This window comes from Musa acuminata, chromosome BXJ2-1 (genome assembly GCF_036884655.1).
Source record: "Musa acuminata AAA Group cultivar baxijiao chromosome BXJ2-1, Cavendish_Baxijiao_AAA, whole genome shotgun sequence".
NCBI classification, from domain to species: Eukaryota; Viridiplantae; Streptophyta; class Magnoliopsida; order Zingiberales; family Musaceae; genus Musa; species Musa acuminata.
In genome coordinates this window covers 9,865,156-9,880,710 of record NC_088338.1, presented here as the reverse complement: position 1 = coordinate 9,880,710, position 15,555 = coordinate 9,865,156, and the positions used below count along the sequence as shown (strand labels likewise).

The window sequence follows — 15,555 nt, the reverse complement described above, 5'->3', positions numbered from 1 at the left end:
TCAACCTGCCATCACACACTCACATGTTTTATACATCCAATACCCCTATGCATTTAGTTCAATTGGGAATACCTCAAAACTCTTGAGTGTCTCATGCATCTAACACCACCTCTATGCAGGTGGTCGAAGTCAGCATGCCCAAAGCTCTTGCATTTCTCATATGTCTAATGCTTCTATACAAGCGATTCAAGTTGGTGCATCCAGATGCCTTCATATGTCTTATGTATTCGACACACCATAAAGAGGATGTTCAAGTCAACATGCTACAACACCCCTCTACATCTCATTTGTCTCACACCCCATAAATAAGTAGTTTATGACAATAAGCCCTAATGCCTTTGTATGTCTTATGTATTCGACAATTCCTATGTTAGCAAAGTTGGCATGCCCTCGCATGCTCATACATCTCCTGCATTTGTGCCCTATGTGGGTAGTTCAAGTCAACACATTCTAATGCCCTCATGCTTCTAATATATCTAACACCTCCTACGTAAATAGTTCAATGCATGCCTTAGTGCCCTTGTGCATCTTATGTGACTAACACCCCTTTATATGGGCAATTCAAATGACATGCCTTGATACTCTTATGCATCTCATGTTTATGACACCCTTATGTGAGTGATCAAAGATTGGCAAGCCCCGATGGCCTTATGTATCTTATGTATCTAAGACCCCCATATGGGCACTTTAAGTTGGCATTCATGACTCCCTCACACATCTAACGAATTTGACACCCCCTTAGGTTATTCAAGTAGACATGCTTCTAAGGCCCTTATGTCTCTTATGTGTTTAAAACCCACTATGCAGGATATTCAAGTCTGTGCTACACAATGCCCTCGTGTGTCTATTGCATTCAACACCCCCTATGTTGATGATTTGAGTTCAGACATCATGATAGCCTCTCATGTCTTATGTGTCTCTAGCCTCTATACTAATAATTCAGCATACTCTGATGACCTCGTGTATCTCATATGTCTAACACCATCTTTGTAGCCAATTTAGGTCCACATGCTTGATGCCCTTACGCCTCTCGTGTCCAACACCACCTACATGTGTGGTTCAAGTTGCACACCCCAATCTCTCATGCATCTCATGTGATTGAGACACTCTATATACAATATTTAAGTCGAAACACCCTAACACACTACTAGATCTAGTGCATCTAACTCCTTTGAACATTTGATGGCCCTACATGAACAGTTAGAGTCAACACACCTAAATGCTCTTGTGCATCTCATTTGTCTGACACCCCTAATGTAATTAATCAACTCCACACACCATAATGCCCTCGTATATCTCTTGCATTTGACACCTACTACATAGGTGGCTTGTGTCACTTGTCACGATACCCTTACTTGTCTTATGTATCTAACAACCCCTTACACAAGCAGTTCAAGTCTACATGGAATGATACCCTCATACGTCTTATGCGTTTGAAACCTATGTAGAGATAGTTCACCTTGGCATTCTAAGATACTCTTGTATGTCTTATATGTTTAACACCTTCTTTGCAAGTGGTCCAAGTCACACATCATAACACCCTCAAATATTTCATATGTCTGATAGCTACTAGTAGATAGTTAAAGTCAGTATGCCTCAACAACAACATGCCTCTTATGCATTCGACACCCACTAACACCTTCATATGTCTAATGCGTCTACAAATGCTACATGAGTGATTGAAGTTAGCTCGCTCTCACACTCTTGTGCATCTAACACCCTCATATGTTTGACAATCCTATACGAGTGGTTCAAGTTAGAATGCCTCAACTTTATAGCATCTCATGCATCAAACAAACCTAACGTAGGCGGTTAATGTCAACAAGCCTCAATTCCCTCCAACTCATGAGTTTGACACTCTTATATGGGCAACCAAAGCGTTGTCTCCTCATTCCATAAAATGCATCCATTCGAGATTTAAAAATATATATATGTCTCATTTAATTGTTTTCTAAAATAGACAACAATAATTAAGGTATTAGAGATGAATATTGTGCTATGGAATAGGACATTTTCTTCTAATTTTGTATCAAAATGATTGCACACCTCTTATGATTTATCATGTGAGTTAATCATTTGACCATTTGATCGCTGCTATCAGACATATTTCATTCACAATTAAGTTCTAATTAGACAACCTCATAATATAGCCATTGCTACATTGATATCTACGTAATACTGCTTTTATCATGAATAAAGCATAGTATAATATAATAAGTTTTTCCTTCTAATACTAATGCAATAATTAAAATGGAATTCATGGGCATTCCCATTCTCTAAGTTAATAAAGTCTGATAGAAAATATTTTGGTAACCAATCCCCGTCCACCAACTAATCATTCTAAAATTGCTAACATTGAAGAAAAAAGTCGAATCACCCACTAGGAAATAACGTGGTGGGTGGTTATGATTTGTTTTCTATGGATAATAATCCACGGGAGGTCATTTGGACTAGCCCTATCGACTTCTGTGGCCAATAGTTCATGAAGGTTGTTCGGGCCTGTTTATCCCTCTATCGGCCCCCATGGACAATAGTTCATAAGAGGTTGTTCGAACATATCACCTCTACAGACAAAACACCAAGGGAGACGTTGGGGCTATTATGGAGGATCTCCTTAGTTGGTCAAGTATAAAAGCCAACCCCTGGTGTCGGCCTAAGAGTCAGACCTATTTCCAAAAACCTCTCACACCCTATGTAATTTTTAGAACTAACTTGTGCGTTGGAGGAGTCGGGTCAGAAAATTCCTCCCGATGCTAACCTTTGAGCAATAACCCACCAAAAAGCCCACCTCGGCTTGACCTCAAGACCACCTCAGATAGGTCAAGGTTATGCGAAGACCACCTTAGTCGCACTAGGACCGCCACAAGGGTTCCTCGGATGTCTTTGCACCTTTGGGACAAGACCAAGCTGGGCTGACTCGACCGTCCATGATGCGTCCCCTCAATAATTTGGCACTAGAAGGAGGGCATTGAATATCGTAGGAATGCCCGCCTATGTGTTGGAAAATCTAGGGGCGATATCACATGCGCAGTAGAAGAATATTAAAAATAAAATCCCTAATTTCTCAAAATATGTGTTCATCATCATGCGAAGATTGGTGCACAAAAATTGAGAAACTTAGTATATGAAAGATTGTATTACCTAAGGAGATCGTATATCCTTGAATCCTTGCAAATCTCTGGAAGAGGGTGAAGGAGGTCAAGTGTCCTTCTCTCTAGTAGTGATCCACACAACATGGTTGCGACGATGCTCCTTAAAACTCCAAACCTGTTATCTGAGGAGGAGAAGGGGAGGACAATAGGAGAGGCAATCAAAAAAGCCCTAGCCTATAAACCATTAGTTCCTTGTCTACTTAACTCTAATGGATCCAGCTATATTGAGTATTGGATCTCTATCTAACTATCTAAGCCTCGTAGATTAGTAGATTTCTATCCAATAATCTCTTATTGACTCTTATTGGATTTCATCCATAGGATCCAATAATTCATGAGCTTATTGGATATCCAATAAGATAGGAGCTCAAGCCGATATCTCATATCCGAACCATTATATATCGCAACACCTACCATATATGTGTGACCCTTTAGGCCCAATATCGAGCTGGTCGTGAGTCATAATTGTCAGAACTCATTCCGGCTTATTGAATTATTATCTCCATAATAATTCACTCGACTTATCGATTGCGAACGTACTAGGCCACTACGTCACAGTCCCTATATGATATAGGAGAATCCAATCCTTTGGATCTATCTATCCTTAGTTACCATGTACCTATAGTCTCTCAACCATCTACTATTCCAAAGACCATATATCGAGCATGGTACTATCATGCCCATACGGTTTCTTATCGAGTCTTGCTCTAATCGGATTCTCCCGGAGAACTCTTTCTCTCTCAATCCGAATCACCTTAGCTAAGTATTTGTTTGAGCAAGAAAATAGAATATTTCTCTCATGATACCAAGAGTGGATGATCCTCTATCGATACTCAATAACCCTCATAAGATTGGCTGCCACTCTCAATAACCAATTGTACTAGATTTGAAAATTTCAAATCTATAAGTCTGGTATCAAAGAATGGAATACTCATACAGGACATCTTTGATGTCTCAAGTCTAAGGACCATATACACTATTGGGACTACGAAATTATTGTTTGTTAAGAAGGCATCATCAACCATCCAGTATTTCGTGAGCAGATCAATTAGTGAACTCATTCTCCAATAAGCACCTGTATTGTATCCTTAATGTCCCCGCACAAGTAGCTATGAGACCAGCTGACTCCATTATATGGACAAGTATACAACGCACCAGTTTGTCCCGTTATCTCAATGTCCTTCTCGAGTAACTAATGACCGGGATTATTTAGGGTCTATGTTTAAAGGTGAATTAGTCTCATTATTGTAATCCTATCATGATCTGATTCCCATTGTACAGATCCATAGAGATCATAATGTATATATGCAATAAGTAATATAAAGTAAGAAATTACCATAATAATAATAGTAAAAAAGATTGCGTGTTATGTCACACATGTCATCACTCACGTGAATGACTTGCAGGGCACCCATGACTAACACCTAGGCCACTTGTGTCCAACACCACCTATATGTGTGGTTCAAGTGGCACACCCCAATCTCTCATGTATCTCATGTAATTGATACACCCTACATAGACTATGTAAGTCGACACACTCTAATGCGCTACTAGATCTAGTGCATCTAACTTCCTTGAACATTTGATGGCTATACATGAGCAGTTAGAGTTAACACACCTAAATGCCCTTGTGCATCTCATTTGTCTGAGATCCCTCATGTAAGCAATTAACTCTACACGCCATAATGCCCTCATATATCTCTTGCATTTGACACCCACTACATAGTTAGCTTATGTCACCTATCACGACACCCTTACTTGTCTTATGCATCAAACAACCCCATACACAAGCAGTTCAAGTCCACATGCAATGATACCCTCATAAGTCTTATGTGTTTGAAACCTTTGTAGAGGTGGTTCACTTTGGCATTCCAAGATACTCTTGTATGTCTTATATGTTTAACACTTCCTTTACAAGTGGTCCAAGTCCACACATCATGACACCCTCAAATATTTCACATGTCCGATAGCTACTAGTAGATTCTTAAAGTCAATATGCCTCAACACTAACATGCCTCTCATGCATTCGACACCGATTAACACTTTCATGTCCAATGCGTCTACACATGCTACATGGGTGGTTGAAGTTAGCTCGCTCTCACATCCTTGTGCATCTAACACCCTCTCATATGTTTGACAATCCTATACGAGTGGTTCAAGTTGGAATGCCTCAACTTTGAAGCATCTCATGCATCCAACAAATCTAATGCAGGTAGTTAACGTCAACAAGCCTCAATTCCCTCACACATCTCATGAGTTTGACACTCTTATTTGGGCAACCAAAGCGTTGTCTCCTCATTCCATAAAATGCATCCATTTGAGATTAAAAAAAAAATGTCTCATTTAATTGTTTTCTAAAATAGACAACAATAATTATGGTATTAGAGATGAATATTGTGCTATGGAATAGGATGTTTTCTTCTAATTTTGTATCAAAATTATTGCACACCTCTTATGATTTATCACATGGGTTAATCATTTGACCATTTTGATCGCTGCTATCAGACATATTTCATTCACAATTAAGTTCTAATATTAGACAACCTCATAATATAACCTTTGCTACATTGATATCTATGTAATATTGCTTTTATCATGAATAAACCACAGTATAAGAAATAATTTTTTCCTTCCAATACTAATGCAATAATTAAGATGAAATTCATGAGCATTCCCATCTTCTAAGTTAATAAAGTTTGATAGAAAATATTTTAGTAACCAATCACCATCCACCAACTAATCATTCTAAAAGCGCTAACATTGAAGAAAAAAGTCAAATCACCCACTAGGAAATAACGTGGTGGGTGGTTATGGTTTGTCGATTTCTATGCATAATAATGGTAATTTTAGTTGACACACCTTAGCACTCTTATGTGCCTCCATGAGACTTCTACATAGTTAGTTGAGTCAATATGACCTGATTCCCTTTTGCATCTCTTGCGTCGTATACTCTGTATCCTAGCAATTCACGTTGGTATGCCTAGGTAGCCTCGCATCCTGTCTCCCTTCCATTCGTTTGATGTTTTGGTTTCCTTGATGATCAAGGACAAAGGTCGTGACATTACCATTATCAAATCCCTTTTATGTTATTTGCATGTGACACTCCTTACACAACTGGTTCAATTAGGCATGACCCAATGCCCTCACATGTCTCTTATGTTTGATACTCTTAATGTGACAAGTTTATATTAGAACACGTTGATCCCCTCGCTCCTCTCTTGCATCCAACACTCATTATGTGGGCATATTAAGTTAGCACACCTCAATATCATCGTGCATCTTTTGTATCCAACACTCCACACATTGGTTGTGCATGTCGACACACTCCGATGCTCTCAAGTGTCCCCATGTCCCATGCACCCTATGTAAACAAAGCATATGGGCACTGCTTCACTACTTTTGATGCAGGTATTAGTTGTATAGTCCTTGAATCTGACATATTCCAATGCAGTCAATCCTTTTCCCCAAACACAATGCAAGGCAAATGATATGACTATATTTGACAACCAATCAGAACTCTACATCTCTAGCATCTAACAATTCTACGTAGAAAGTTGAAGCCAACATGCCATAATGCTCTTGTGCATCTCTAGCATCCTATACTCCATACCTTAACAATTCAAGTCGACATGCCCAAACGACCTCATATGACCCCTTCATATAAAACTATAAACATTGGTAATTTAAGTTAACATTCTTAATATCCTATTGTGTCTCTTGCATTTCGACACTCACAACCAGTTCAACTAGGCATAGCTAATGCCAATACACATCTCTTGCATTTAACAATCTCTATGTGGCAAGTTCATATTAGCACACATGGACGACCTCACTCCTCTCTTGCATTCAACACTCACTACGTGGATAGTTTAAAGTTAAAACACTCCAATGTCACTGCACAACTTCTGCGTCCAACACTCCATACGCTAGCTATTCATGTTAGCATACTCCGATGCTCCCAAGTGTCTCCACATCCTATATGCTCTACTCAATTAAAAATTATGGATGTTACATAACTGTTTTAATGCAGATAATGGTTGTCGAGTTCTCTGAGTCCAATATTCTCTATTACAATTAATCCTTTTCTCCAAACACGATGTGAGAGACATGACATAACTAGATTTTTTAATTAATTATAACTTGTCACGTGGAATCTAGTCAAATTATAGGTATGCAATCAAGGCTCAATATGTGTCAGGGCCTAAGGACCCAATCAACATAGTGATGATGTAGCACTGCCAAAGCATGTACAAATATATTCATGATGACATGCCAACAACTACACATACCTAGTCATCATAACATCTAAAAAGAATATTCTTTTTTGATATCCTAGCCTAGGGTATACAAAAAGACTGCTTCACTAGGCAGACATAAGCCCTCTAATAGTGATAACTCATTTCGCCATGTCTTTAAGTTAGTTTTAATATCCCAAGTATAACAAACATTCAAGGTGGTCGCTATGTCTCTGTCACTGAGTCACTTGTGACATCTTTGATCACTCCCTCTTCAAGTTGGGTGTAATGTCCCAATTCTAACACAACTTTAGAAAACTATAACACCTCTTTCTGCCTAGCATGGGTGCTCTCTAGTATCTCCTGAGAATATATATATAATTCAAGTTAACATGCTTCGATGCCCATTTACATCTCATAGGTTTGACGCTATTTATGCAGCTAGGTCAAACTAGCATAGTCAATAACCTCGTGTTTTCTACATTCTATACCATTAATGTTGGTAATTTTAATTGACACACCCTAGCACTCTTATGTGCCTCCTCCGCCAACCTTTCTACATAGTTGAAGTTGATATGCCACGATGCCCTTGTGCATCTCCTATGTCCTATACTCCTAATCCTAGAAGTTCAAGATGGTATGCCCATAAGTTGAATTGTTGTGACGAAAGTATAATTGAAATGGTTGAGTATAGTGTCTTATTTATACATATGGAAAGAAAGGATTTTCCTCAACTATCTAGCAAGATTTCCTCATATAGTTAAGGAAATCTTTATCTATTATCATACCCCAACAAGATTGAGCTCTTGTCAAGGATATCAATCTTAGACCAATGTAATGAAATTAGTTTATGGGTAAGAGGCTTCGTGAGTGAGTCTGCTAGTTGATCAGCTGTATATACGTGAGAAACACGAAGCTGATGTTTGATAACTTGATCTCGCACGAAGTGGAAGTCGATGGCAATATGTTTCATTCGTGAATGGAAAATCGGATTGGCACATAGGTAGGTAGCTCCAATATTGTCACAATATATTATAGGAGGAAAGGTTGACGTTGAGTTCCTTGAGTAGATTTGTGACCCAATTGAGCTCAGCAGCAATAGTGGTGATGGCACGGTATTCAGCTTCAGTTGTAGATCATGCGATTGTCTTTTGCTTCTTAAAACTCCAACTGATTGAACTAGCTCCAAAGAAAATAATACACCCCAACGTGGATATTCTATCATCAAAGTTTCCTACCCAATCAGCATCAACAAAGGCATGGAGATGAAGCGATGCATGTTTGCAGAGAAAGAGGCCATGATTGAGGGTCTCCTTAAGATACCGCAAAATTGGTTTGACCGTAGATCAATGCATAGTAGATGGTCGATGCATGAAGTATGATAATTTATTGACTACAAATGAGATATCTAGATAGGTGAGAGCTAGTACTGTAAGAAGCCAAGCACTTGTCGATATTGAGTAGAGTTAGTAGTATGACTTCCATCACATAATTTAAGTGATTCACTAGTAGAGAGGGGAGTTGTAACCTCGTTTGCATGTTTGTCTTTGATAATAAATCTCGAATATATTTTCTTTGTGATAGGAGGAGACCTGAGAATGAGAATGTTACTTCTACTCCCAGAAAATAACCCAAGGTTCCCAATTGTTTTAGAAATGCCTGAATCTCCAGAAGATCATTGTCTATGATAATAATATCATCCACATACACTAGAAGATAGATTATATTTTCATTTTGTAATCGTAGGAATAACAATGTATTAGACTTGGAGTTGATGAAGCTCGTTAATGTCAAAAATGAGCTAAGTTTAGTATACCAAGCTCTTGGAGCTTGACGAAGTCCATAAATAGCTTTTCACAGTTTGTAGACATGCCTCGGATACTATGGATGAACGAAGCCGGGAGGTTGTTGCATGAATACATCTTCAAATTATCCAAAGATGACAATTATAGCTATGATTTATTAGGTTGTATCGATGGCTCTCTTAGTTGTCCACTAGCAATTATCAACATCTTAGGAGATCCCATTCCAGTACCAAATCCAGCCCACAAACTATGGATACATCAAGATCATCTCATCATCTAAGCTATTCAAGCATCCATTGTCAGGTCCGTCGCCCCACTGATATCTTCGTGTATGACTGCTGTAGAAGCTTGACACAAGTTGCAAACCACTTTAGCAAATCGTTTGCGTACTCACATGCTCTGATACTATGATAAGTTGAATTGTGGTGATGAATGTACACTTGAAATGATTGAGTATAGTGTCTTATTTATACGTGGAAAGGAAGGATTTTCCTCAATTGTCCAGCGAGATTTCTTAATGCAGTTGAGAAAATCTTTATCTACTATCATAGATAACCACGTGTGATTTTTGATGAAAATAATAGAAGATAAGAATAATTATTGAAGAAGCTTTATTGAAAAAACTTTATTGAAGAAGTGAAAAAGCTTAAATACATTAATATATCCCTCTCCAATTTATACATATTATGATGAATGATTTCCCATAACAGAATGGAGGATTTTTATCAACAGAATAAAGAGATTTTTTCGTATAATTGTAAAATCTTATCTTCTAGCATGTCTCATGAATTTAGCACTCTTTACATGGTAAAATCATGTTTGAATACCTCATCACTCTCTCTTGCATCCAATGCTCTCGACGTGGGCTTTGAAGTCATCACATACACCCTATGCAAATAAAGGTTGGACGTTAACTATTTTTTAGTGTAGATAATGATTGCCGAGTTCTAAAGAGTCTGACGTGCTCGAATACCACTATCCATTTTCCCCAAACACGATGTGAGATAAATGATATGTCTAAATTTGATAGCCAATTAGAACTTGACATGTGGCATCAAAGTCAAACTACAGGCGGGTGATCAAAGCTTGATGTGCGCCGCTTATTGGGCCCCAAGATCACATTCAGCATGGTGATGATGTGGCATCATATACAGTTAGTATGATGAAAATGTGCCGCCACTTACACATGCCTAGTCATCATAACATCTAAAAGGAATATTTCATTCAGATACCTTAACTTGCGGCCTATAGAAGGACTACCTCTCTAAGCAAACACAAACCCTCCAATAGCGATATCTCAATCTATCACCTCTTCGAGTTGGCTATGTCATTCCTAGTAAACCATAAATTCAACATGGTCATGATGTTTTTGCTTGTTATGTTGCCAATAGGTCGCTACCTCTTGAAGTTGGGTGTGACATCCCAATTCCGGCACATATTGAAAGCAACCACAACATTTCCTTCTGAGTAGCACCGATGCCCTCTTATCTCTTCTATATCTGACACAAGACCCTTGTGATTCTGCTTGATCCAACACTCTCTATGCATGCAGTTCAAAACAATGCATGTTGATGCCCTCATGTGTCTTCTATGCCCTACATCCTAATGCTGCAATTTAAGTTGACATGCCCCAGCACTCGTGTGCCTCCATCTAACCCTTTTTGCATAGATAGTTGAACTCAACACACCCTAACGGTCTTATATATCTTTTGCACCCTCTCTATCATAAAAATTCAAGTTGGCATGTCGAGATAGCCTCGTATGTTCTCTACATCTGACACCCTCTACATTGGTAATGCAAGTTGACATTCTTAATGCCCTGATATGTACCATATATCTGACACTCCATAGACAACCAGTAGTAATAGGCATGCTCTAATGCTGCCTCGTATGTCTCTTGCATGCTCTTGCTTCTCTCTTACTCTCACACAGTCTGCTTGGGCAGTTCAACTAAGCAACATCTCCAATGTTCAACATTCCAAAAATAGGTTGTTCATGGCTAAATGCTCTAATGCTTTTGAGGTTGGTGACAGGATCGATAACTCGTTTGAGTTCAGACCATTCGTTTGCTCGACGATCCATCTAGATGGATGACCTGATAACATCCTGTTGATCAAAGATAATCATTCACAAAGATTGTAATCTTTCTGATTCCCCAACTATTTGGCTGGTTGCTATACAAAGCCCTTCGGTTGGACCATGTACGCGGTACGTTAGGCAATCATTATCGAATGCCAAAGATTAAATAGAATCTATTAGGCACAACAAAAGCAACGCATCTGTAGGAAATCGAGGCGATAAAGATGGCTTCCACGAACAAACCAGACATGCTAGATATTCTGACAGATTTGTCATGCAACCACACTCCATGTACGGAAAATTTTGGGCTTTCGAGGGTAATGATTCCCCACATCAACATCTCCATGTACTACGATGATAGTACAACTGAATCAATCATGAATAACTATGCTACAATGACACCACGATCGAATCATTCATGAAACACTATGCTATGATGACATCATGATCTAATCGATCTTGAAGTGTTATGTTATGATGACATCACTGAATTAGCCATAATATGCTAAGCTATGATGACAGTACAATTGAATCAATCATGAAACGTCCCATCAATAACAATACGACTAAACCACTCACTAGAAATGTCACAAGGTCAACAACCATCAAAGCTAACATCATGTTTTGATCTTTCTGTGTGTGTCAAAAGACAACTGGGGGCACATTATAATACCTTATCCTTATCCGATGCTATGCTGACAAATCATTTCTTTGACATATTATTTTTACATGACTGACACGTCAACCCCTTTCGATCGACATGACAACCATTATTACACTAACAAGGAGGCCAACTCAGCAGCATGAAGCTGATAACATGAGACAAATGAGACGGTGACTTGACAGACCATTGCCTCATGTCTTCTGGGTTCACGATCGCACATATGGACAGATGGAACACACAACAGGTCTTGTGTATCATAATCACAGTTTCGAACCCAACGGTTGTATGTCATACTATAAAAGAAACCTCATGTACACCATAAATTCATTGGTTAACTCATATATTATTATATTTCTATAAATTCAACATTATAATAAATTGTTCGAACAAAAAACTAACTTAAGAATCGAAAGGAATTTTTAGGTATGCCCTGTTGTAGTTTTATAGGGTCTCGACTCAGACTCTTTGCTGGCCCAACACCACATTGACGGTTGGATCCAAAGTACACAATAAACTTGATGATTCACTCTTATACTATTGCATTTCTATAGATTCACACTTAAATATCATAGGAGTAATGCTAAGAATTCCCTTACATAGTTTCAAAGAGTCTTGACTTAAAACTCTTTCCTCGCTTGACACCAAACCATTTTAAGACAAACTCCAAAGAGAACCTCGGTTGGATCCAAATCAGCATCCATATTGGGGAACTAGAATTTAACATATGATATAATTTATGAAAGTTGACGTGAAAAATATATGTCCATTCTAACCTGCCTAGGAATATGTTGGAAGTTTGATGGAATATCACTGAATTCAGATCCGTATCAGAATCCGATCATGGTTGGGACATTAACATGGATGGAAATATGTATCAAATGCTATAGTTGTTTCAAACTCAAATTGGAATGGATATAAAAAGTTCACTTGAATGGAACATGTTGGAATGGCCAAATCCTTCACAAACCAATGTCTACATAAATCCGGATCGGCTAGCATGGCCGTCCTTTTACAAATTGGTACTTTTGCGCTGAGCGGTAGATCTGTAGGGCTCGTTGGTGCGTCGTCGAGTACTGTTTCCCATGCTTGCATACATCGGATACGTACGAGCACCGGTGCGCATGCATCGTTGTCGTCTCATCGACTTCTAGTGGCCGCAGCAGTAGTACGTGCTGCTGAGCACATTCTTTTAGTACATGCAGACCGTAAATGTACTAAACTAAACTGCCAACCCCGTCTCAGCCAAGGGGTGTTGTTGCCGTCTTGGGGAAGGCCGACCTCTTTGGTCAATCCTTCGAGTCCTCCTGTTCTTGACGCATCTATTCTCTATTCCATAGAGGACCGATGCAGATCTGTCATCCTCTACGTTATGCCTTCGTTGCTTCATTTTGTTGAAGAGTGCCCCAATTAGTAGACTGTCATATGCTGCTTGGTGACGGATCCCTACGGGTTCAAAGTTCAATAACCTTGATAGTCCCACCAAACCAATCTCTCCCCGACGCAGTCCTCCACAAAATCGAGATATATATTTGAGATCATAAATCTGGCCAAAGATGGTCCTCACCAAATCAGAGAACTCGTTCAAGGTGTTGGGCAGTGGGGCTCGGGTGATCATCTTTATCACAAATGCCACGTCGTAGAGTCCATGAAACGTAACATACTTGGAGCTGTAGGGTTGGCAGAAGAGCTTCACGCATACCAGATAGGCGCACCGCCGCGCGTCGATGCCGTGTCGTCTGTTTTGCTGGAAGTCGTGCCCGCTCTGTACCAACAACTCGATGGAGTCGGGAGAGGAAGCATCCACATCGGGATCGAAATCCGAAAAATTGAACTGCCAACAGCACCCCGGCCATGGAGTGTTGCCGCCTTCGTCGAACAAGGCGACGCCCAGCTGGATCAGGTGCATGTTATCCACGTTGTGCTTCACGTCATTGTATCTTTCTTCTTCGGTGGCATTGCGAGGGGTGTCGCGAATGAACCCCGGGAACTCTGTATCGATTGCCACTATCGGGTAGGAGCCACGGAGACTGAGGATGAGCTCCAATTGCTCCACAAGGTTTGCCTTCCCCACGTTGATGGCCATGGCTAGCTGCACCACTCTCTCTGTCGCTTTCTCTGACACTCTCTTTCTCGTTCTCCTTCGCGCTCTCTCTTCACTAGCAGTAGTGTATGTACTTTGCGGTCACCGTCTTCGGTGTTTATATATACGATTTCCCGATCAAATTTGGTACGCATATAACACAGATTTCTAATTTACATTTTTTACATTATTCATTGTATTCATTGCATTCAGACGATGTTATAATTATTATTTTTTCTATTCATTTTGTATTGCCAACATTGCTAGCTCCCTTTCATCACCAAAAATTGTTTGCCTAGCAATTGGTTCTACGTTCCATATTAACCTTGCTACTACATTAATTCCCTTCCCTTCTCTACCAAATATATATGTGATTCACCAACTTTCTCAGCTTAACCCTCATTTTTTTCCTCACCTACCACAATGGATTAATTTTACTGCTCATCCAGCCCCTCCCTCATCATCGTCATTAATTCTAGACCCGGCTTTCCTATTTAATGTATATTTGACATCTATTTCCCGCACATTCCTTCAGTGTCTTGGATACCTTGATGATCGAGGACAAAGGCCATAACATCACCATTCCCAAAATTCTATTATATCTTTTGTGTTTGACACTTTTTATACAACTAGATCAACTAAGCCTAGCTTGATGCCCTCGTACGTCTTCTACGTTCGACACTCCCTATATGACAAGTTCATGTTGCCTTGATCGATATAGTCGCCCCTCTCTTACATTGCAAACTCTCTATCTGCGCCATTCAAATTACGTACACTTGCACTCAATACACTTACGCTAGTAGTTTATGTCCATATGCTCCAATGCTCGAGTGTCTCCAAGTCCCAGGCACCCTACACGAACAGAGAATGTGGGTGTTATTTAGAAGCATTTATTGCATGTAATATTTGTCGAGTTCCCAAATCTGACATATTCCAATACAACCAAACCTTTTCTGATATGTGACAAATGATATGACTATGCTTGACAACCAAATAGAATCGATACATAGTATCTAGTCGACTATAGACAAGTGATCAGGGCTCGATGTGTGTCACTTATTGGACCCTAAGGGCCTAGTTAACATGTGATGATGTGGCACTGATGTCCTCTCATATCTCCTACATTCGATACTTTGTATACAAGTAATTTAAGTTGAGATACTGATACTCTTGTTCTTCTCATGAGTCCAACACTCCCTCTGTAGGCCATTCAAGATAGCACATGGCAATGCCCTCGTGCGTCTTCTATGTACTATGCCCCTAATATGGACAATTTAAGTTGGTATGCCCTAGCACCTCCTCCACAATTCTACATAGGTAGTTGAAGCTGAAATGCCATAATGCACTTGTGCATTTCCTACGTCCGATACTCTCTACCTTAACAATTCAAGTTGGTGTGCCCAAACGCCTTCATGTGGGCCCTACATATAAAACTATAAACATTGGTAGTTTAAGTTGACACTCTTAATGTCCTACTGTCTTTTGCATTCAACACTCACTAGTCAATCGGTTCAACTAGGCACGACGGAATGCCATCACA

General features: G+C 39.5%; 1 protein-coding gene across 1 annotated transcript; it reads right to left on the bottom strand.

Moving 5' to 3' along the window:
* Window positions 1-13,154: 13,154 nt before the first annotated feature.
* On the bottom strand, window positions 13,155-14,018 carry LOC135597961 (probable CCR4-associated factor 1 homolog 11). The gene has a single exon (XM_065091474.1). It carries the CDS (start codon window positions 14,016-14,018, stop codon window positions 13,155-13,157), a length of 864 nt encoding a protein of 287 aa, XP_064947546.1.
* Window positions 14,019-15,555: the final 1,537 nt, after the last annotated feature.